Source organism: Gorilla gorilla, chromosome 6, assembly GCF_029281585.2.
Source record: "Gorilla gorilla gorilla isolate KB3781 chromosome 6, NHGRI_mGorGor1-v2.1_pri, whole genome shotgun sequence".
NCBI classification, from domain to species: Eukaryota; Metazoa; Chordata; class Mammalia; order Primates; family Hominidae; genus Gorilla; species Gorilla gorilla.
Window position 1 is genome coordinate 105,783,557 of NC_073230.2, and position 26,114 is coordinate 105,809,670.

At 32.8% G+C, this 26,114-nt stretch overlaps 1 protein-coding gene across 6 annotated transcripts in view; it reads left to right on the top strand.

The window, feature by feature from the left end:
• The window catches only part of PCLO (piccolo presynaptic cytomatrix protein), a 403,311-nt gene that overhangs the window by 165,558 nt on the left and 211,639 nt on the right, over positions 1-26,114 (top strand). For all 6 annotated transcript variants that reach the window (XM_055347826.2, XM_019031537.4, XM_055347822.2 and 3 more), the window contains exon 4: positions 25,210-25,926. In XM_055347826.2, coding sequence (XP_055203801.1) covers positions 25,210-25,926 — 717 coding nt within the window. The remainder of the gene's footprint in view (positions 1-25,209; positions 25,927-26,114) is intronic.

The window sequence follows — 26,114 nt, forward strand, 5'->3', positions numbered from 1 at the left end:
ACATGGTTATGGTGCCACACAGTTTATTGATAATCTGTTTTCAAAATGAGCAGTATCTCCTTTGAATATGGCCAAAATATACTACAAAAGTTTAATTAAAATCACTTTATGATCCCACAGTGTTTAGAATTTACATATACTTCCCATTCTAGTGAATATCTTTGAAAACTCTTTAAAAAGTTGCAATACAAAGTTTATTTAAATATATTTTTATCTCAGCATTAAGGTAGTTATGAGCAAAGACTTTTATTTATAGGGTTCATGATAGTAAAAAGGAATAGTGGCCCCCAGATGTGAATAAATTGCCAGTCAGTATGTATTCATGGTATTAAATTTTAAATGACCACTTATAACATCAATGTTTCATGACTTTATTTATTTATTTATTTATTTATTTAGAGACGGAGTCTCCGTCTGTCACCTAGGCTGGAGTGCAGTGGCGCAACAAGATATTGATGTTGTATGATAAACGTATATAAAATCTACATAAAAGGCATATCATTTCAATGATGTGGTAACAACACAGATAGATAGACAGATAGATACTATAAATAGACACATAAAGATGCAGAGATACACAGTTAGCTGGGCAAAAAGGCCGCAGCTAATTGACATTTTATCCCCATTGGATAGAAAGAATTCTTAGAACATTATTGTTTATAGTTATTTTTATGAGTAACATTCTTGTTCATCAACGTTTATTGAATAATAGAATAACAAATGACTACTTTTTACTGAACTTGAGTAAATATTACTTCTGGTCTATTAGCTCATTCTAAAATTAGTAAGTAAGAAATAAATGAATATCAATTTTTGAAAAAGAAACAACTCATGCTTTGTTTGATAATTTGCTTTATTGTTATGGATATGTATGACATTGGGGGTGATCTTATTTGCCTATTTTACCATGATGTTTTTCTAATAATGTTTTCCCAGTTTATATGCTATATTAATTATATCAGTGCTTCATGATGTTTCTCAGAGAGCATAGTCACATTTAAGTATCTCTGGGGAGATAGCATATATAATCAATCATAACACCAACTATGCAAACAGCTCATACATTATTATACAAAATAAAGTTTTTGTTAAAGACATGGTAGAGGACAAAAGTTTTTCTATTTGTAGTAGTTACGGATTTCTGTTAACAATCTTGGATATGCAAATGACAAGTTCTACTTAATTATTTGTCTGTAACCAAACTCAAGTTCTATTTTGAGTCCCATTCATTATCTCAGTAAAAACTTAATCTGAACCAATTTAGAATCCTCCTAAGATAGGTCCCACTATGTACAAGATCCAGTGGGTATATAAAAGGTGAGAGTACAGGGTAGTAATTAATTGCCTGTCTGGTAATTAAATTGTGTCTATAAGATAAATATTGAAAAATCCATCTTGTCCTTGATCTTAGTCCACACATTTTAGTAAGCCATCCGTTTTCCTGTTTCTATGGTTTAGTTAGTTTAGGAGGCCATAAAGGGGGCACAGAAATGTTTCTGTTGCTTTGATGTCATTCTTGGATATGTAAAATTCTGCTAGATCCTCAATGGTCTTGTATACCTACACAGTGAATTCATTGACTCTCTGGGTCTTGCCCTCAACTCCTACAACCTCTCTGGGGAGGGTATCTTCATGGCTTCCTATTGAGGCATTTTCCTAGAAAGTCTAACTTAAATTCCCCTTCCCCCTTAATTTCACTATTTTCCCACAAAATTCCTTCAGTCTCTCTCATTACTTGATCCTAGGAAATCTTTTTCTACTAAAGAGGAAATTCTTTACTCTTAAGTTTTAATATTTTCCAGTCTGAAGTACTCCCTATGTGATGCTGCAGGCAATCAAAACATAATCTCCTTAATGGTTTGAGGTTTGGGGAAAGAAGAATTTGAGAGACTACCAGATTCAAATCTTTGGACCATAGCATAACTCTTCGTCATGACACTCAACATGGAATAAACTGTCTGATAGAAATAAAGGGAAAGGAGAAGGGAAATTTCACAAGAGAAATGTATCAGTTGATACTTCAAAAATAGCATCTCACTGTCTACAGAGATTATGTATCTGGTAACTTTATAAATGTCTTACCTAAAACAGCTTCTGGTATTAGTAGATGTAAGATCATATTATGAGAATAAATACAGTTAATTTTTACTTATTTAAAATTACATGTGAAAAATAAATATCTCAATTAAAAATTATTTTTTCTTTTATTGAGAATGCCATATTTTATTTGAGTAAATTATATTCAAATGAACATATTCAAATATATTAATTTGAATCAATTATATACTTTTAAGGAATTAGAAGCAATTCATATGATTATTATAATTTTCAAGTTCTCTATTTTAAAATAGATTTTGATTATAACATTTTCTTTTCTGCCTCCAAAGAGTTAATAAAATGGTAGAACCTTTCTTAACTAGAAGTAATTTCTCAAGAAATTCAAGTGTTTTCTTTTTTAGTTTTAGTACTTCATTGGATTGCTTTTGCCCTAAATGATTTTGTCTTTTCTGTAAAGCAGAAAAAACAACTATTGCCTTTCACCAGATAGCAGTTAACAATAATCTCAAGTTTTACATTTTTTTCCTTTAGAAAGATCTACATGTGGTTTAGAAATTCTGCTCCTTGGCCAAGCGCAGTGGCTCATGCCTGTAATCCCACCACTTTGGGAGGCCGAGGAAGGCGAATCACCTGAGGTCAGGAGTTCGAGACCCAGCCTGACCCCATATGTACTAAAAATACAAAAAAAATAGCCAGGCATGGTGGTGCATGCCTGTAATCCCAGCTACTCAGGAGGCTGAGGCAGGAGAATCGCTTGAACCCGGGAGGCAGAGGTTGCGGTGAGCCGAGATCGTGCCACTGCACTCCAGCCTGGGCAACAAGAGCGAAACTCCGTCTCAAAGAAAAAAAAGAAAAAGAGAAAAGAAAAAAAAAGAAATTCTGCTCCTTGAGAAGTAAATGTTCTGAAAAGAAAACCCTGACTCAATCAAATAAGTGTTACAAATAGATTTGTGATGGCCCTAGAAACATAATTTAAGAGTTGTGATAGTGAAAACAGGAAATACCTTACATGTATCATAATTGAAGAATGGTTAAATATTTTCATGTTTTAATATAATATTACTATATTCAATGATATAACTCAAGATATTTTTAAAAATAATACTGATTGTACTCATAAGGTTAAATGGAAGCAGCAAAAACAATTATTTAGGTACTAAATGAACATATAATTCCCCTGGCATAGATGATTGATAGAGTGAATGAGTATTATATGGTCTCAACTCTATTAAAATATAGAACAATAGATTGGAATAACATGTAATAAATGATAAGTTTATATCTGATTATTTTTTCTTCTTTCTTCCACTAAGTTTTCAATTATTATTTTCTATCTTTAAAATATCAGCTGGGTCCAGCCATGGGGTCTCATGCCTGTAAGCACCTTGGGAGGCCGAGGTGAAAGGATGGCTTGAGTCAGGAGTTTAAGAACAGTCTGGACAGTACAGTGAGCCCTCATCTCTACTAAATTTTTTTAAAAAAAGAAAGAAAAATTAGCTGGTAATGATGGTACATGCCTGTAGTCCCATCTACTTCAGAAGCTGAGGTGGGAGGATCACTAGATTAAGAGACCAAAATAACCTAAATTTTATATAAACTATTTAATAGTATAGAAAAAAAGTATATAAATAGTATATCCATACTCATTCATTTTGTTTAGTTATAATAATCTAATCAGTTTAACTTAGGTGTTTGATAATATGCTGTCTCCATGTTTTTAAACACTGTTCACAGTGTTAGCTACCATTAGCATGTAAGATATGACTGATTTTACCTTCATTTTACTTATTTTTCCCCCTTTAACTCTTGTTCTGTGTTAACTAAGAACAATTCTATTTGTGAATGGGGAAGAACTAAGAACATGAGGAAAATAAGATACTTAATATTTTCTACTTTTAATTTCATATTTAAGCATTAACCTATACTGATTGTTGGTTGGAACTGATAAATTTACTTAATGCAAAACATATTTATGCAAAGTTCTTTGAATTAGGATTTTTTTCTGTGAAATTCTAGTATATTATGAAGCTTTTTTTTAGATCAAGTTTTATCTGTATGTTTGGCTGCATAACTTAGTGCTATTTAAAATTACACGTTAGGAGTCTACTGCCTGATGCCAAAGTATTACCAGATTAACCAGAGTTCTGTTCAGTAAGTGCAATTATATCTTCACATACTTATTCTTGGCATACAATAGACTTTATAATATAAAGCAAATAGATCAACCCTAAATTATTTGTTTATTTTTTTCTGCATGCACACAGTATTACCCCATTTATATCTGACATACTATTGACAATTGTTTTGGTAAACATTATGTATGCATTACTTTACTTAAGTCCCCCAGAACTCATGTGATAAGTCTGTTGTCTCCATTTTAGAAACTGAGAGGATTTTTTTCTAAAAATCAAGTAACTAGAATCAATAAATATGAAGATTTTATTTTATGTCTTATCTATGCCGCAGTATTAACTACTTTGTCATAATGTTATTTGTAAAATCCAGCCAAAATGTTGGTATCCTCAGATTTCCATCTGTGGAAATTGATAGTTTAAACAGGTACACAAATTACATGCATTATATGTTTCTACCATCTACCATGATTCATTTAGGTGTAAAATATGGTTAATCTGAAGAAATGGCATATGCTTCCCTTTATAATAGTTCACCTGTTTTGGTTTGAAAAATATATGTTTAATAGAGATTGTAAGAATAATTATTTTACTATTAAAGTCTTGCTCTGTCCTTGCAAATTTTCATTTGCCTCTATGAAATGTCACAGGCTCATTTAATGGAATGAGACTCATTTCTAGATGTAATAAAATTCCTGGGTCATCAATAATTATATTGCAATAATTTGATATAATATCCCATATCATTCCCTAAATTCTGTGTTTGTAAAGAATTATTCATTTTGAATTTGAAAATTATGAATTTCCTTCATCAGTCTATCCCCATTTTAGACATCAACTCAACTTTTAATTAAATGTGCCTTAAATTTTATTTGTAAAATGTTTATATTTAACTCATTTGAATGAATTTATTCAGCATCTTGTGCATCTGTATAAATGAACAATGCCAGAATTAGATCTGCTCTTAATACTAATAATACAAAGTGAAAAACAGGTAAATATCAAAATGAGGTTATTTTAAATGAATAATTTAAATATAAAAGAGTTAAGAGAATCCCTCTTCTGTGTGTCAGTGAACCCCCTTAATACTCAAATATAGTTTAGTCTCTAAGGAATACAAATTGGTTTTCTATTTTAGAGCAAGCGTATTTGGACTTACAAAAAAAATCCTATTTTGTTCATTAAAAGAGAGCATATTTCTAATTTGTTTTGGTGCATATTTAAAAAATCTGGGAAGAAAGCTGTTACAAATCATGTATGAATGAGGCCATCTGCAAAAATATGCATATAATGATCATAACTTACTAAAACAAGTTTAAAAACAAAAGCAACCTATAATCTATTTTATGTTTCCAGTGATCCTTTTGTAATGATTAGAGAATTCTTATGTTTTTTCTCATTCATCCTTCTTGAATGTAGTCATAACCTCATTCATGACTTTTCTAAGTAACTATAAGAAAAATTTAATCTCATCAAATGATTTACCCTAAATTATAAGGTATTAGTAATCGTGATATAAAAAGGTATGTGAGAAATAAGAAAAAATTTGATTCAACATTTATTGGATATATTTTCTCTTTTAAAGTTAACACTAAAATGAATATTTGTTTCTAAAAATAATAGATTTATTCAGATTTACAAAAATCTAAAAAGTACTCATGAGACTAGACAACAGTATTATCTCTAATTTTAATTACCTGGTTGAAATGCAGAGTGATTTCTAATTACATGTTGTGGACATACTGTGAGATATTTTTAATAAATAAAAAGTCTCGACTTTCTACCCTTACACATTCTTAAAACAAAAGACATTTGTATTTTATTTTTCCTATTTGATCTATAATATTTTTACTCCTTAGGAATATGTGCAGCTTTGGATTCATGCCAATTTAATGCCACATGCATTGCCAATTTTGACTCATTATTTACTTAAAATGCTTTATGAATCTGTGGTAGACATCACAGAAAGCAAGTAGAAAACGACACAGCCTTGTCTATTCAGCATATGCCCTTGTTCAGCTAATCAGCATCCACAAGATAATATAAAAAATATCAGTGCTAACCCCACTTTGGCTAAATATTAAAACATATGGCTCTCCAATTAATTGGCTGCATGGAATAACTGCACTCCAGGTACCTGTCACAGAATATTCCTGAATCAGCCTCAGGTCAAATTTTTCTAAAGCTTGGCCAAAATAAATACCATGGCAGTTTGCTTGAAGGATGTTCAGTCCATTCATTCTTTTGATCCTCTTAAATGTACTCTGTGACTAAAACAGAACATCAGAGAGCCTATACACTATTATCTTGTCTGCCCTACCTCTGTGCCATTATAATTGCTTTTCATGGATTGAGCTTTGGCACTATACCATCAGCCTTTATTGAGGACATTTTCAGAAACATGGCCATGTATCAGGTCGGTAGGTGCCCTCTCTGAGGATCTATTTCCAGTTTCATACCAACATTAGTTTGGCTAACTAGTTTCAGTCAGTTATTATAAGAAAACATTCCAGTTTAGGAATGATTGGGAAATAAAATGGAAATAGTAATTGTAATATTCTTTCAATTTTATCAGTAGAAACTATTTTAAGTTTCATTCTTGATTTTATGCAGTACTCTAAGAATATTTCTAATTTGACATACATTGCCTACTCAAGGATAGTTTTCAAATCAAAATATAATCAGTGTTATCATTTAAAATAATATTCATTCAAATAACTAGGTTCCTAGCTCAACTTCAGAAGTAGCAAGAAGCAGGCATAGGCCTTAATAAAAGACAAGTTCTCCCAGGGATAGAGGCATTGCTGTGTTATATTACACCCAAATTAAGAGAAAAATAGGCCTAAATGTTAGCTAAGTGAGCAAAGGATTTAGCAGAAAGCTGTGAAAAACAAATAAACAAAATAACGAAACAGGCAAGTTTAAGCTCATAGTACTGGACCTTGTCACGTGGTGAATGATGCGCTTTTGTTCCTCAAGTTTATTACAATAATGACAGTGTCTCTGGAGTTATGCTCAAGATGTCTATTCTTAGGCCCTTGACCGCAATGCTTATTTTTCCCCCTTTTAAAATGAATCTTCTGCCTTCCATAACACACACACACACACACACACACACACACACACACACACACACACACAGGGACACCACATTTGAAATAAACTAAGGTGAATAGACAGTTTTGACAATACCATAAGAGAATTAAAATCTGTTTTGTAATAATTCAAGATAATAATTGTCAATGAGAGGTAATGATTGAATAATTAAAACAAATATGTTCCTTGGAATCTTAATATTTGAGAAGGGTACCATAAAAGTAAGTAACTCTTGGAAAGTGAAAGAACATTTTTCACATTAAGAGTCAACCTTTGAAATGACTTGATTAGTGTAAGTATTGAAATTAATTTCTTCACATAACTAAATTGTCTGTATTTGTTATAACCATAGTTAGATATTATGATTATAGATGAAAAATTATTCTAAAAGGCAACATTTTTTTCTCCTGGCTAGGATTTGAATCTAACAACATTTTTTTAATATAGTTAAGTCCCAACAGAGTGTCAAATGAAGCTGAATTCAGCTCTTTCTCAAGGTGTCAGTTTTTCTAATTTATTTTCCTACTAACTGCCAGAATATATTCGTGTTTTGAGGTTAGCCCTATTCAGTCTAGGATGATAACATCTTCACTTGTTCTTAGAATTGCTGCAGTGAGATTATCCTGACTTTCACACAGAATGTAAAAGAACATATAACTCAAATACATTTGGAAAAAATGATTCTTTTGAAATAAGCATTGATTATGTCCTTAGAAATACTGTTTTCTTCTTTCATTTTTCTGCCTTGTCCAAGACTTCATTCCCACCTGCTAACGTGATGATACATTTTATAAACTCCTGTTTTAAATAATTAATATATACATATATAAATATAAATAAATATAAAAACTTACCATTTTGGCTAATTATAAAATATAATTTTAGCTAGATCTGTAATATTTTTGCTAAGGCCATTTGTATATTATTTAATAAAATGTTAACATATATAACATTCCTTTTCCCAAATTTCTAATTCTTAACAAATTAAATAGAATGTGCAATAAGTATTTTAATAAATTAAACATTAGCTATAATATTGTTTATTATGAAGTATATTTTATTAAATAAAGCCAGAGGGAACATATATATTTTTTAAAACCTTACACATTGGTTAATTGTCGTAGAAAGATAGTTTTTCAAAACTGGATAGAGTGCTAATTATAAGTATAGGTTAAACCAAAAAAATTAAAAAATCGTTTTAGGATTGATTGCCTTAAAACTTAACAATATAGAGTGAATATAAAATGATATTTTGATTAATAAATTATATATTTATAAAAGGCAATTTTTTGTACTCAATGTGAATAAAGAGTAATTATGAGCCCATTTAAGATCATGTTTTAAAAATATAAATAAAAGCAATTTTAAAATATCTTAAATTTATAGACTGCTTTACAGTTTACTAGGTAACTTTTACCTCATTATTTTTCATAATACATCAGTGTTATTAGAGTAGGTGTTAATTTAATTTTCCCAATCACAGGTGAGAAAATTAAAATATAGATAAAAACTTTATATAAAATAAAATTACATTTAAAATTCTATTATTTCGTTAACATTTTATATCTGAGCACCTCACTGTGGGAGCATAAAGATTAATTGTAAATCCTAACCCTGTGACAATGCAGACAGTAAATATTCTGAATTTCATAGATTGTACCAGAATATCAGTAATATCAAATTATATTAAAATATGACCAAAATGTTACTCATATATTATACAGTATTAATTTTACCATAAAAGTAATGCATGTCTTAATGCTAAATAGCCAGTCTACCTTAATAATTATTCAATATACATTTATATTTGACATTTAAATCTAAATGTAAAATTTGTGTTTGCTTTTAAAAAAAATCAATTAAGTTTTAATATCTAAAGGTCTGTTTTTTATCTTGAATCACAAAATAAAGAGACTATTCTAGGAGATGAGGGAGAGCAAAGGCTCGCTTATTGAGCCTTCTCTGATGTTTCAGTCATGACCCCGCTTCTGTGCACATTTTCCTGTGGTTATAGTAAATACCCCGTCAAACTTGCCTTCAGTTTAGCATGCTCTGCTTTGACTGGTTAACACTAATTCTTCGTGGATCAACTCAGGTGTCACTTGCTTCTGAAAAGCCTTCCCTGAGTCTCATCCCCCACTCTATATGAGTTGGATCTTCATTGAGTTTGCAGAGCATTTTCTGCTAACTTTTATTATAAATATAGTGAGACAATTCATATTTTCTTTTTCTCTGCTAGGCCTTGGGGTTGCTGTGATAAGCAACCATGCTTCTTATCTCTATTAACATAATGCAATACAGTGTCTGGTGAAAATATGTGGAATAATAAATTAATTGAATGAATTATACAGTGTGATATTTCAGTAGCTTCTTCAGGAATAAAGATTCCTGCAGTAGTTTCTACATATGCATTAACATACAGAGCACACAGAACATTCTCATGGCTTGCTTACTTTTAACGACTGTTTCCATTTTAAAAACCGGAGAAGAAGAAAGATAGGTTTAAGTATTAAGCCACATTCTACAATAATTAGTCTGTATGGTCTGATTATTTAATATTCTATTAGGAAAAAAAAATGACACCTACAAATAAACTTCTACTTCAGAATCCAATGCTGTTCAAGGCAATATTGTAACATGAAGCTTGAAAGCTTGAGTTTAATTCTAGGACTTCATTTACGTGCTTAGATGCTTATTCTTATTATGTAAAGATGAAGCAATGTACTATCCATCATAACTCCTTTTTTTAAGTATAGGCACATACTTAAATTACAAGTAAAACAATTCTTATAGCCAATTATGCAGACTACCTGAGAAAAATCGAAACAATTATTGCAAAGGTGACAGAAACAAAATGAAGGATTAAGAAAGAAATATTAATTTTTAGAGTACTCAGTTCCATTATAGAAAGAGACATCTGCCAACCTTTTTGATATATGTCACTTAGTCTCATTACTATATTTGGTGATATCGCCTGTCACTTTCTTGAAATTCTGATCTTTCTTCACTCAAATTTACTAAAAACTACTGGTTTTCCTTACGCTTTTTGAATGATCCTGTTTAATATGCTTTGCTGGTTTCTTATTGAATGAAGCTATTCTTCAAGATCTGCCTGCTGTTCTCTTCTTTTGCATATAATCTCTGGGTAATTCTACCTCTAACTCTGGCCTAAGTACCCTCTGTATTCTTTAAGATCGAAATCTTTTTTTTTTTTTATGGTCAGGTGAATTTATTATTATATGTCCCTCCCACCCCCAGAATAGTACCCTATAGTTATGAAGTATGTTCATAATGAAGTTAATCTGTTGCATATACTCTTTTTTAACACAATTATTTATTATGATTCAGTGGAGAAATATTATTTTTTATTATACTTTAAGTTCTTGGGTACATGTGCAGAACATGCAGTTTTATTACATAGGTCTTTAACTATAGACTCATCTCTGAGATCTGCTTACTAGCTTTGGCTATTGAGCAGAATATTACTTTTTAATTTCTATGTTTGATTTTCTTCATCTGTGTAATGAACATAATTATAGAAACTCCTGGGATTGTTGTGAGGATTCAATAAGATAAGCATATCTACAGGGTCCTGATGCTCAACATATTCTAGCCTTCCCCCCAGAACCTGTTCCTCCTCTATTTGTAAATCATCATGTTCTCTATAAATTAGGACATTTTTTTGTTGGCAATGTCAGTTCCCTCATTCAGTTCTTCTGCTGCTGCCATAGTCATCTATACAAGCTTGTAACCTCCACAGTGCATCTGTCATTCCTTCAGGGTAAACTTATCCTCTTCAAATGCAAGTAGCCTAGGGAGGAAGTTCCATGCTAAATGGAAACCAGCTATGTGTTAAAAATGGGAATTCTATTTTAAATTCTATTTTTCAGCCAAGCCCACTGAGCACAATCAAAGGCTTGGAAAGCACTGTCAATTTTCTTTAGGGTACATTTCTTTATCATATTCTTTCCAAGATGACAGGCTCAATCATGCCACTTTCTAACTCAAAAATCTTTATTTGACTCAGCTGAACGTTTCAGGCAGTGAGACTCCAGCTGACTTCCCCCATGGAGCAATTTTATCTCATATGTTCTGGGAGCTTCAGAGCACCACGTATTCCCGGTGACACCATTCCTGCAATGGTGCTGACAGCAATATGGACAGGTGTGAAAATAAAGCATTCCACATGTTTCTGTCAAGACTTTCCTCTTTCTCTCTCTCGGCTCCTTCTCTTCTCCCCTGACTCATTCCAGGCCCCACATCCTCACTTTTCAGGAAACACTGAGCAGGTGTGAGGATGTGGGGAGAGGGAGAGTCTAGGTAATGAGGGTTGATTGGGATGTCTCAAGTATCTTCAGGTGACTGAGGCAAACAGAATGGACTATGTTCTAGGGTTAGTCTCAGTGGTCTTTCTAGAGAATGACAGTTGTAAGGATGTGAGGCTTGGGACCTGGTTGTTAGGATCCATCAGTAAATATCTCTTGTTCTTTAGCATTTAAAGAAATTAATTGAACTTAGGCCCTTTATTCAAAGTTGGGTTTATGTGAACTAGTATTCACTTTTGGTTGTTATGTGTCCATTAAACTATACTGTAGTTTTAGAATTACTAATGGTAATGTATTTGCTGCCTAACGCACAGTATTTTTGCCAGTGTGACTTTCCATATTATTCAGTTTCCCTTTCTCAGTTCCAAATCACTACTTCCCATCCTTACTGGCTAAGACTGGAGACAAACAACACATGTGAAAGTTAAATCTATTTAAAATATCTATACTTTCTCAGATTGCTTCAACGGCCAATAAGTCTTCAGCCTTATATGGCTGTATCTACCTGTTTGCTGATAGAAACAAAATGCCAGCAAATATGCTGAGTGAAAGATTGGATTCTGAATGTTTAGAATGTATAATACACATTTTTGGCATACTGTTAGGAACCAGGTAGCAAAGCAAATAATAAATATTTTATTTATGCATCAAAAAACTACTTTAAACCTCTTACTGCTTCTCTGAATTTACATTTTGATGTATGTTTGTATAGCTGTATTTACAATATTCTTCTAACTGAAGAATCATTAAATAAAATGCATCCATATGGTTGGTTATTATGTCATCAATAAAAATCATGTTTTCAAATTTAATGACATCAGAATATTCAATATAATTTTCCATGATAATTTCAAATTTTTCAAATTTTTACCATGAACAGGCAGTACTTCTAGATTATTTATTTATTTATATGTTTTTGAAGAAACACAAACCAAGTTCAACCTCAATATGTGAGACTTAGGATTCTGAAGTCTATAAACAGTTACAGGAAAAGGAATAACTTCTATAAATGAGTAACTTTAAAACAGATGCCAACAATCATGCCTTAACTGAAGAGCTAAGTCCTTCTTAAATATTGACTTAAAATTGGACTTTTTTCTATCCCTGCCAACTTCAGCCTAAATTCTATAACTGATATTTATCTTTTGCATATGAATTATACATTGTTTTCATTCTCCACCTAGCTTTTTACTTGTTTCTATTATCCTAGACCAAGAAAGATACTCATTTTGTGGGGGGTGTGTGTGTGTGTGTGTGTGTGTGTGTGTGTGTGTGTGTGTGTTTGTGTGTGTGTGTGTGTGTTTCTTGTTCCTGGAGCTTTGGTTCATTTTTCTTTGTTTTCCAAATCCAATTGGTCTGCCACAGCTCATAATAAATTTCACTTTATTAAGGTTTCCCTGGTGACTTCAGCCAATTAGTTGCTCTATTCCTGATTCTGATTTGATCATTCTCACCTTAATTGCATTATTTGACTAAATGAGGATGTAGACATGAATATGTATGTATATGTTGTATATTCATGCATATAATACATATGAATATATATTCATCGTATTTTTGCTAGTTCCTATATAATTACTTTGATTCTTCTAAGAGCAAAAATTATATATAGCACTTAGAACAATAGGAATATCATAGAAATTGTGTAATAATTATCTTATGAATGGATTTAAACAACTTCAAAGTCTCACAAAGATTTCTTAATACTGATTAGCCATTGGATGTCAAACAGAACAGGAGAATTTTTAAAAATGGACTCTCCAAATTTTTACAAATTTGTATCTTCCTGTTTGAATATTTAATAATCATATTCTTTTTTAACAATTAGCCTCATATTAATTGAGCAATCTGTAATTGCCCAGATTGTAGGATCTTTACTACATTTTTTTTAAATTTAAAACTTTCCTGGTGAAGAGGGTATACATTGGTGGCTCATAACCTGAGTTTCATACAGAGTTTTTGGGGGGGGGGGTCTCTCTAATATTAAAAAAAATGACAGGTGAGTCATGAACTCTCATTTCTCATAATACCTATTTCTAGCTATGATCTTATATATTTATGTGTATCTATTATTAGCAATACCTTGCAAATGGTACTAAAACTTTAATTTTAGGAAATACTTTGATTTTAAAAGATATATATGAAAAATTATACTCTGCAACTCTGACTCCAAAATCACAGGGAAACAAAAGACTAAGGTATCCAAACACACAGGCCAAAAATAAGCCCCTTAGTGTCATAATGATAAACATAATACTTAGGACAGTAGTTAACTCAAAGGAGGATATAAATAAATGAGTTTGAAAGAAGCTTCAAAAGTAATGATCATATTTCATTTCTTTAATTGGATCAATGGCTCATGGGTGATCATTTTAAAGTTATTCTTTGTGCCCCACACTTGTTTAATAGATGAATTTTGGGCCAAGTGCAGTGGCTCACGCCTGTAATCCCAGCACTTTGGGAGGCCAAGGCAGGCAGATCACCTGAGGTCAGGAACTTGAGACCAGCCTGGCCAACATAGTGAAACCCCGACTCTACTGAAAATACAAAAAATTAGCTGGGTGTGGTGGTGGCCACCTGTAATCCCAACTACTCGGGAGGCTGAGGCAGGAGAATCGCTTGAACCTGGGAGGCAGAGGTTGTGTGAGCCGAGGTCACACCATTGCACCCCAGCCTGGGCAATAAGAGCAAAACTCCATCTCCAAAAATAAATAAATAAATAAATAAATAAAAAAGATGAATTTTGCACTCAGGCAGTTTACTGAAAAAACAGAAAAAGGAAAAAAAAGCACAGAACTATTCATATATTGTTCAAAAATATACAAAAGTAAATACTATAAAAAAGTGTGTACTATTAAAACCATATCAAGGAACAAAGATCTAACAAAACAAAAATTAAAATAGTGGTTATTCTTCGAGGATATATAATAGGATGTTATTGAAAACAGGACCTGGGTGTATCAAACCAATGTATTAGATAATATTGGCACTGTTCTGTTTTTTCAGTGGATAGTGGGTGAGTGTATATTTACCTCCTTTAAAAATTTTTTTGAATTTTTATTTTATATCTAATTTACAAATAATAATTTTAGTCCAAGTGTGGTGGCTCATGCCTGTAATCCCAGAACTTTGGGAGGCAAATGCAGGAAGATGGCTTGGGCCCAGGAGTTTGAGACCAGGCAACGTAGCGAGATCCTATCTCTACAAAAATGATAAAAATGTTTCAAAAAGAAAAAATAAACAACAATTATAATTGTATATGTTTATGTGGTACAGTATGATGTTTCAATAGATGTGAACATTGTGGAATGATCAAATCAGGCTAATTAACATACCAGTCATCTGACATGTCACGAATTATGTTGATGACTGAAATAGCTCACCATATTTTTTTTTTTTAACTAAACCTTTGAAGTGACTATTTATGCATGTTACACTGACTGAAACAGTTCTTATTTCTCTTGAATTCCAGTAAAATGCACTTTCTTGGTCATGCAAGTTAATATCCAAAATAGTTTGTTAGAATTACTTTGCATACACACCAACAATCATGGATAAAAGTGTAAAAAATTATCATCCCTTGAATAACAAGTTGACTCAGCCTGACTGTATCACTTAGATTTTAATCAGAAAAGCAGAATGATTAGGAAGTTTAAAATATATATAATAAGAGATTTGGTATAGAGATTTGTTCATACACAGTTGTGAAAGCTGGTTAAGTGATTGCTGAAGATTGCTGGAGCTTAAGTCTGAAGGGCAGGCAGAGGAAGGAAAGAATTTAAAGTAGGGGAGAGGATGGACAAGCTGGAACCCATGAGGACAGGTCAGAATGCCTGTCCCTTCTCACTGAACTCCAAGCTAAATGCCTATGGACAAGCTGAAGGAGAATCTAGAGGAAAATAGATTAGCTGCATTCCTGCTTCCTATCCCAAGCCAAACAATAATTGACAACATGGGTAACCTTTAACAGCACCTAGTGACCCTGCTCAGATTCTCTGGGTATACAAAACCCAGTATGGCTACTGCTTTGCTTCTACTACCTGCCAAATCCCATACAAAATATTTCCTGTGATAAACTGTATTAGACAGTTTCACACTGATATGAAGAACTGCCTGAGGCTGTGTAATTTATAAAACAAAGAAGTTTAATTGACTCACAGTTCCGCATGCCTGGGAATGCCTCAGGAAACTTACAGTCATGGCAGAAGGCAAAGGAGAATTTCGTACCTTCTTCACAAGGTGGTAGGAGAGAGAAAGTGCAGGGGAAACTGCCACTTTTAAACCATCAGGTCTCATGAGAAGTTCCTCACTATCACTAGAACAGCATAGGGGAAACTGCCCCATAATCCAATCACTTCCCACCAAGTCCCTCCCTCCACACGTGGGGATTACATTTTACAATGAGATTTGGTGGGGACACAGAGCCAAACAATATTGTACACTGTAATGGGAAACATTTAGGGCAAATGATTCTGGGAAACATAGTTCAACCTAGACAAGTTTACACCCTGCAGAATCGATATACTGATTCTTCCCTGCAAGAAGAGCTTCCAGTACTGCACTGTGTTCTACCACATCACAGGAGGGCTTAACACCTAACCAATCTCTCCCACCACCTATATCCATTCTGCACTATCTAGACAGTCTAGTGTGACCCACCTTCTATGCATTTCAGACTCCCTAGTCTGTGAAATTATTCTGTCTTTAAATATTATATCCACAATGAGGCTTAAATTTATAAGTGAGGGGATTGATTTTTATCTTGTAATGTGTTCTACAAATTTCATTTGGCTGCAATGTGTTTTAAATGATCTGTCTTCCAAATGCATATTTCTTTGTAATCTTAACAAACATAAAATTTCCCTATAATGAAGTGCTTTAGATCTTTTAAATAAATTTTGTTTTAAAATTCAATTTTTCATTGCTTGTAATGCTGACTAGTGACTAACTTAGGCTTAAGTCTAAGTTTTTTTGCTTTGATGTAATTATTCACACATGCAAAATCAATATACAGATTTTATAATAACGATATACCTGCTGGGCACGGTGGCTCACGCCTGTAATCCCAGCACTTTGGGAGGCTGAGGTGGGTGGATCACCAGGTCAGGAGATTGAGACAATCCTGGCTAATACGGTGAAACCCCGCCTCTACTAAAAATGCAAAAATTAGCAGGGCGTGGTGGCGGGCACCTGTAGTCCCAGCTACTCCAGAGGCTGAGGCAGGAGAATGGCGTGAACCCGTGAGATGGAGCTTGCAATGAGCCCAGATTGCACCACTGCACTCCAGCCTGAGCAACAGAGCAAGACTCTGTCTCTAAAAAAATAAAATAAAATAAAAAGATATACCAAAATACACCTCTGTAAGAGCAGAGGGATGAGAACTGATTACATTCTAAAAATTAACTTGACACACATACAACATAAATGATATATTTTTAAAACTATTATTTTTATACCACACTTATAATACATAAATAGCTATCAGCCTAAAACCTAGTACACTAGAAAAATTAATCACAAAAAATGCTATGAACCCATAGATAAGCCTTTCTTCTAAGTCTTATATTTCCACTAAAGTTAGCTAAAATCAATGCATTAAGTTGTATGATTACCCATAAGTTTAGCGCATCATTGGTTACCAGTGAGAAATCAGCTGTGCCTTTGTAGTTGTCCTTTATACACACACTGTTAGATGATCAGTTAATCTAATAACTCTGATTAAACTCAGATCAGGTAGACTACTCGGTTGAGAATCACACAGTGGCGTGATCTCAACTCACTGCCACCTCCAACTCCTGGGTTCAAATGATTCTCCTGCCTCAGCCTCCTAAGTAGCTGAGATTACAGGTGCCCATCACCACACGTGGCTAATTTTGTACTTTTAGTAGAAATGGGGTTTCACCATTTTGGCCAGGCTGGTCTCAAACTCCTGACCTCAAGAGATCTACCCACCTCGGTCTCCCAAAGTGCTAGGATTACAGATGTGAGCCACTGCACCCAGCCATATATATCTTGTAAAAGAAAACTAAGCATATGATTTTCTTCAGATCTGTTAAAATTGTGTTAATGTAATAATTCACAGGTATTTAAATTAGAGCAAGTTTTCATTTATGTGTTGTTTATGTAATAGTATTGAAAACATCGAAAATTCAGAGATCATTAGTTTCAGAAAAAAGTATATGAATTATGATAAGAAAGCAACCAGAATCATGGTTCTGGTTTAGTAAAAATTAACACAAAAAGAGTATCAATCGAGAGTATGAAATCATATTCTACACACAGTTTTAATATCTGGTTGTAATATACATAATTTTAGTTGGCATGTTGCTATTTATGGAAATATCTGTTAATGTATTTTACATTATACAGAAACCTACATTGCAAGTTTTTTTTTTTTTTTTAATCTGCCTTCTGCTGAATGCAGGTTTCTAATGAGGGAAACAAAGAGACTTCATTTGTTATACAGAAGTGTGAGGTCTTGCAGAAATAAGCATGCAGGTAAGAGATGGGTAGGGACATGACCACTAATCAACTTTTACCTAGGAATGATAACTCTAGTACAAGTTTCTAACAGTACCTGTATTGTATTAGGTTGTATTTATATTCTTCAATTCAGCAATTCAACTGGAAATTAGTATTTTATATTGACTATTTTTATTTCTCAACACTGTATTCATATACATATTTATTTTCTAATATAATTTGATATAATCTTATGTCTATATTTGAGGAAGAACCTCAATCATTCAATTATGTATTTTGAACATGAATTATTCTGGTGTCAGTGGTTTTAAAAGAAACAAAATACGAATGAAGCTGCACAGCCTCGGTAAAAGAATATAATGATAAAAGGACCTGACACACATTTCATTTATTTTTTGAAGGGACAGAGTAAGCATAGAAGTATCACAAATTCATCATTATGCATACTTATAAACTGCAGTCTCAGGACTGATTATAGATTTCTAATGTCCTGATCTTGTAGTCTGAACAATCGATTGTGTAGTCTGGAAAAAGAATGTGTCAACTGTGAATTCAATCCTTCTCCCTTTTGTAGATGTCATAAAGGGAATGAATTTATAACTAAAAAAAACAATTATCAGAATGTCACATTGAATTGTAAAAATGCGTGGATCTGAGTTGAATAGAACACCATATTGCCGAGATTGTAAATAACATTGATAAAAATGACAAGTTACGAGTAACATTGCTCCCCAATTGGTGTATTTGTCAATAAGTAAAAAGGAGAATTCTAAGCAGTTTATTACTGTAATTATTTCTCTTTTTAAATTATACCCTGAATGATAAGCAAATAAATAGATAAACGAAAACCAGTGCAAAATTTGTGTTGAGTCAAAAGCTTCATAGTGGGCAGGGAACTCGATGTAATAGTACCAATCTCCTTGATTGCTTGGATTTCTTTACAGAATTTTGAGACATGACCTACCCAGTCTTTGACTACATACTTCTATGGGTGGAAATGATATAAGCTTCCTAATCACTTCACTTGATCTTTAATGAAATTTAATTTTAAGGTAGTGTTTGGAAGATTTCTCCAACACAAATATGAATGTTCACGTAGGTTTTGTGACCACCATTTCCTTACCATTTTAAGTCTAAAAGCAAACTTTCAACCTGTTCAACCTGCTGCAAGTCTTACTATTATGCTTTGGAAAAGATCCTTAGAAAAATAAATAGGCAGCCCTGAAGTTCTGAGATTCTCCTTAATGGGATTGTTGCTATAGTTACAGCTGAAATGTTATATAAAGCAAATTGCTTATTGATGGAAAAATGCTGAGTGGCACAGTAGCATCCCTTCTCTGGGTTTTTATTGCCTTCATTTTCTACTTTCCTTCTTAAGATGAATGGATTTTTTGAACATTGTTTTTTTTTGAACAAGCTCTCGTGAATTGATGTTAAAATAAATGTGTTTTATTAACATGTACTAGCTGACAGTTGAATAAATTTGAGTATTTTCTGATCAGTATGGTGTTATTTTACATATTCTACTTGTCAGAATGTTTCCTACTTAGAGATGAATTTTGATACCCTGATTATTAATGTTATAGCACTGAATAAACGGTGATTGGCCTCATAATTTGGAGGCCTCTGAGTTTGTTTATATTTAATGATAACATAGATAAAACATAAACTTTTATTGTTTTATACCATTAGATGATACTTATAATAGCATATTCAAAATATATTTAAAAATCACCGGAAAAAAAATGGAAGCAGTCTTAAAGCATCCACAAGGATGATTAGCATGTTTTTTTAAAAGCCTCCTTAAGCATCTATATTTTGTAATTTTTTATGTAGTAAACTCAGTAATACAATAGAGATGTTCTCAGTACATATATATATATATATGGTTGGTGCGAAAGTAATTGTGGCTTTTTCCATTAAAAGTAATAAACAAATTTGAATTGGAGAAATGTTGCAAACAGCACCTTAAAATGAAATTTTATGATATATATCTATACGATATCATATATCATATCATATATATTATTATATCATATATAATAATATATATTATATGATCATATAGATAGATCTATATCTATACGCATATAGAATGAAATTTTATTATATATATAAAATTTGATATAATAGACCACCAGCAGTTTTATGTGTGTATATACAGATGTATACACACACACACATACGTATACACACACACACACACATAAAACTGCTGGTTGTCTTACTATATTTATAAGAAGATATTTCAAAGATAAAACTATAACTCATTTGATACTTAACCTTAAGGCAAAATATGAATAATCATGCGTATCACAATTCTAATTGTTCCAGGAAGAGTTAATGCTATATCTGGCTAAATCTTTTCAGCTAGTAAAAGTCATACATGGCATTGATACACTGAGTTGTTACGTAAGTGAAATAATTTTGTTTAATTGATTTCCAGGTTGCTACTGGACCAGAAACAATATGAAAATGTCATGGTGTGGCTATTTAGGAACTAAGAGTATAGATAACATCTTTTGGAACTATAAATACAATATTTCTTAATTAAATTCCTGAATACACTGATACAAAAATCTTTGGATTACTTTTGTTAAAGAATGAAAAAAAATTGTGACCTACAGATGTTTAGGTTATAGAGTATTTCCAAAATTTTGGGAGAAGCGAATTTTTCTGGTCAGTTTGTTTATAATTGATGATGATATGATAATGATGATGACCCATATTGTCCAAAATAAACTTTCTTGGAAATTTACTGTTATTTCTTTTTACTCACTGTGAAAAACCTGATCAATTTTTCTTTTCTCATTTCCTCTTTGTGTTTTACCTAGATTCTGCATTTTCCTCCAATGATACTCCTGTGCTCCCCCTTAATAAACAAAATTTGAATTTATATATCTAAAGAAATATAAAATTTTTGGTGTTACTGTAGGGCTTTGTTCTCTTTCAACTCTTTATTGACATTATAACTTCCTCTGCTTGCTGAATTTGTTGACATTTTATTTTTGGTTCTAGGGCTGCAGAAAAGAGAAGAGACACATATGAGACCACCAGTTTAGCATTTCTGATTGTTGAAAAACATACTCTTTTGTGGCTTATAATTTATCAAATTCCTTATGTTTCAAACTAAATTCCTCAGATAATCCTGTTGTATTCATTCCATCCTTTCCATTTCCTCTAATAGTTTCTTTCTGCCTCTACATTTAATTTTTACCAACATAGGTAGGTAACCACATTCTGCCGGCCTGATCTTAAAGAAGCAGATTTTACTCCTTTACAGAAACCTTCACTGGATTACAGTTTCTTCTAAAAAATGTCTAGTTATGGCAATAAGTGTCATTTATTTGGGAATAATTGCCACCTAAGAGAGAATCTCAACTTGCCTCTTCAACTTTATCTTCCATTACCTTACAGCTAAGCAACATGTTTATTGTTTAATTTTTACCTAGATTTGGTCAAATCTAGTGTTTTTAATCATTGCCTTTTTGCAGGCATATGTTATATGATTTTTGCTGTGCTTCATCTCTTAACTTAATGATTGAATTTCAGTGTGAATGAAATAAGGCCTTAGCCTGATGTTGTATTTACATTTTGACTGATTGCTATCAAATCTGAATAGACATTTTCATTTCATATTTCTATTATGTCAAATAGTGACAAGACATATTTTTGGGAAAATAGATTTATTTCACATTCACAATTTATTAACATATCTATTTTAAGGCCAAACCTTCTTGGAAAATATCTAACTAGAAGTGGTATCTCTCTCTTCTGCATTGCAACACAGTATCTCCGTCTCTTTGTTTTTACTGCATATTTAACTTATTTTCACCCATGCTTTATTTCTTCTACTTGAATGTTGGTTCCTTGATGAAATAACCTTTGCATATGCACTTTCCAACCAATAGATATAAACCAAATAGATACATACAGAATAGATATATGAATGAATTATTTTGTCATTATTTGACGTAATAGAAATATCAGCTCCAAATTAATTTTGGTGACAATTAGTCAGAGTGTAAGTGCAAAAGAATTAGGCTGGCTGCCTTCTTTCATTCACAATGAAAATTAGTCATGCACCCAAGAGACTGGGTATAGCAACATTATGTTAAAAATAATTGCAAAATAGCAATTATTTAAAATGCTAGGTTTAACTGAACATGGATGGCAATTTAAGCAAAACATTAATTTGAAATAGCCAATGAGGCTCTCAGGATAAGATCTTTTATTGCTCAGATTTACACTATTGCCTTCTGTTTGCATTACAAACCTTAGTAGTTTAATGGTTATCACCACTTTATAGGTTTACCAAGCATTACTTTAAATTGGGACAATGAAATATTTTATGTGACAAAATAGATTACATAGATGATACCTTTTATCCTCATACCTAAATTTCAAATTATAGGAAAATAATGAGGATACTACCTTGAAATTATTGCTATGTTTTATTTTCTCAACACGTTTTTCTTGTGCCAAGAGCCATGTACCATTGTGGCCTCATATGCTGTAAAGTAGCAAGAGATGGCAATTTTTTAAGAATAATTTGTCCCTGTCCCAACATCTCAGATAGAATAGTCTCACTTCTTTAAATGACAAAAATTTCCAATGGCATGAAACCTATATTTCTGGTATATTAAAATTTTCTAACTTATTTGTATTAGAACATGGCCTATGGAGATGCTTAATACGCACCTGTATTTCATTTTTAGAATCCATGTGGCAAATCAGCACGGTAATGCAGCCATTCGTATCAGTTTTTGTGTTTTAAAAAGTCAGGCTCTGGGGCTGGGCGCAGTGGCTCATGCCTGTAATCCCAGCACTTTGGGAGGCCAAGACAGGCGGATCACAAGGTCAGGAGATCTAGACCAATCCTGGGTAACATGGTGAAACCCCGTCTCTACTAAAAATACAAAAAATAGCTGGGTGTGGTGGCGTGTACCTGTAATCCCAGCTACTCAGGAGACTGAGGCAGGAGAATCTCTTGAACCCGGGCGGCAGAGATTGCAGTGAGCCAAGATCAAGCCACTGCACTCCAGCCTGGTGACAAAGTGAGACTCCATCTCAAAAAAAAAAAAAAAAAAGTCAGACTCTGAATGAAAATCTCTTAAGATGTGGTTCAACCAAGTAATTGTTTTTAAAACCATGTTATAGATTAAGATTGATTTTCTGTAGGTATTATGGAAGTTCTTCCTTCAGGGACTGTTCAACACAAGAGCTAGAACTTTTAGCATTTGACATAATGAATCAAATCTTCTTTCCAATGACTTTTATATAAAAACATTAATTAAAGAAGGCACACAATTCACTTCAGAGCTCCTTAGACATGAAATTAACAAGAGAATTGATATTGAGTGATTATATACACAAAAAGCAAATGAATCCATATATATCCTAATATTTTATTGGCAGCATTTTACCACATTTACAGAATTGACTTTTGTCTTTACTCTTTTAGATCAGCAAATAAGAATCATAATGGCTTACAGATTGCAAAATAATCATAGTTATTAAGCAACATTGTTAGTTTCTAAAGTAGTTGGAACCTGAAGTAAGAAATGAAACTTAGATATCTTTTAGTATTCTAGAGCAGTAAGTGATTTTTTTATCTAAATACTTTAAGATAAGCAACTAGAAAGAGTGAGCCAGCATGAAAAGCAATTTGAAACTGAACTTCTCAGAGCACAGTGTAATGCATGAAAGCAATATTATTTGTATGACACTCTAACCCTGTGCCTTACAGAATGGGTACACATTCAGTGGTAACAATTAGAACTACATACCCAGCCTTTACTTTTTAACATTAGAATAGATATAATGTAAGAAAAAATGCAACACACATCAATCAGGGAGGAATTCTTTAATAGTATTATTCTAACATAATTTGTCTCCTAGGTGATCATTTGTTCTATATTCTTATCAGAGAGTAGTTTTTAGTATTTACTTTGCAAAAATTCTCAACCAGGTTATCAAAAAGGCAGGTCCTCCTGTTTCCTCTCCCAGGATTCTGCTAAAATGGTTTTTGGTGTAGTTCCTAGGAATTTGTATGTCTAAAGACCCTATTAGTTGATTTAGTGCGGGTGACCATGGCACTGAAGAGCAGCAATATAAGAAAATGTTTGGCCAAGCACAGTAGCTCACGTCTCTAATCCCAGCATTTTGGGAGGCCAAGGTGGGCGGATCGCCTGAGGTCGGGAGTTCAAGACCAGCCTGACCAACATGGAGAAACCCCATCTCTACTAAAAATAAAAAATTAGCCGGGCATGGGTGGCACGTGCCTGAATCCCAGGTACTCAGGAGGCTGAGGCAGGAGAATTGCTTGAAAGCAGGAGGTGGAGGTTGCAGTGAGCCGAGATCGCACCATTGCACCCCAGTCTGGGCAAAAAAAAAAAAAAAAAAGAAAAGAGGAAAGAAAATGTTTTAGTCAGCAAATCAGAACACTCAGGGAAAAAGATACCAAATAATTGAGACTTGGAATGCTTCTTACTCAACTGCATGAGGTAATGTGATTATTATTAAGAATGAGATTATGTTCATAATCTGGAAGCAGAGGATTATGCACAAGTGATTCTTGAAAACTGTCTGTACCTATAAAGCTCTACTCTGAAAGGTAGAACTATATTTGGCCCAAGTCAAGAGATAGGAGATAATAGGCTAAATCCTAAAAGAACTTTTGATTAATTAGTTATTATAAAGATAATTATTATGAAATGTAATAGTCTTTGAATAAATTTTGGATGAAAATACTAATTTTGAAGAAACCAGGCCTTAAAATAATTTTATTTGGAACAAATGCAGATTTTTTTTCTTCCTGAAAATGAATATTTCTCTGGGTCCACATTTAATGTAATTATTTCTCTTTCTTTTTCTCATTTAATGAAGATAGTGAATTGCTAGTCTCTAGAAATTCTATACATTTTTACAGTTCAAATAGCCTTTTTGTAATGTTTTAAAAAATCACTGCATCATTGGATTTGGAAAACAGTGACCCACCATCTCCATGTACAAAAACAGCAGATAGGTATTGCCAAATTTTCACTTTGGTAAAATCACAGAAACAGATACATTATAATACATTTAATCTGTTCATTGTAATTTTTTTTCCACAGATTCAAGAATGGCTTTGTTTAAATTGCCAAACCCAGAGAGCAATATCAGGACAGCTTGGAGACATACGCAAAATGCCACCTGCACCATCAGGACCCAAAGCATCTCCTATGCCTGTTCCTACAGAATCATCATCTCAGAAAACAGCAGTGCCTCCCCAAGTAAAATTAGTGAAAAAGCAAGAACAAGAAGTAAGAACGGAAGCTGAAAAAGTCATTCTGGAAAAAGTAAAGGAAACACTATCAATGGAAAAAATTCCTCCTATGGTAACCACAGATCAAAAACAAGAAGAGAGTAAACTAGAGAAAGACAAAGCTTCAGCTCTTCAAGAAAAAAAGCCACTCCCTGAAGAAAAAAAACTAATCTCTGAAGAAGAAAAGATACGTTCTGAAGAAAAAAAGCCACTCCTAGAAGAAAAAAAGCCAACCCCTGAAGACAAAAAGCTACTCCCAGAGGCAAAAACATCAGCCCCAGAAGAACAAAAACATGACTTACTTAAATCTCAAGTACAAATTGCTGAAGAAAAGCTTCAAGGCAGAGTGGCTCCAAAGACAGAGCAAGAAGGGAAACAACCACAGACCAAGATGGAAGGTTTACCATCTGGCACACCTCAGAGTTTACCTAAAGAAGATGATAAGACAACCAAAACAATAAAAGAACAGCCACAGCCACCATGCACAGCAAAACCCGATCAGGTGGAACCTGGGAAAGAAAAAACAGTAAGTTAAATTTTACTAACTTCTCACACTCTCATGTGTGAAATTACTAAGTTTTTAACCTAAGTATACAAGTTGCTCAATGGTAATTATATAAGTGAAGTTCCTCAAACAATGAATGACATTCTTAAAGAAGTATAACACTTGTTTGACTATAATGAAGAACTTTGGTCTTTTCACAGCTTTATGAA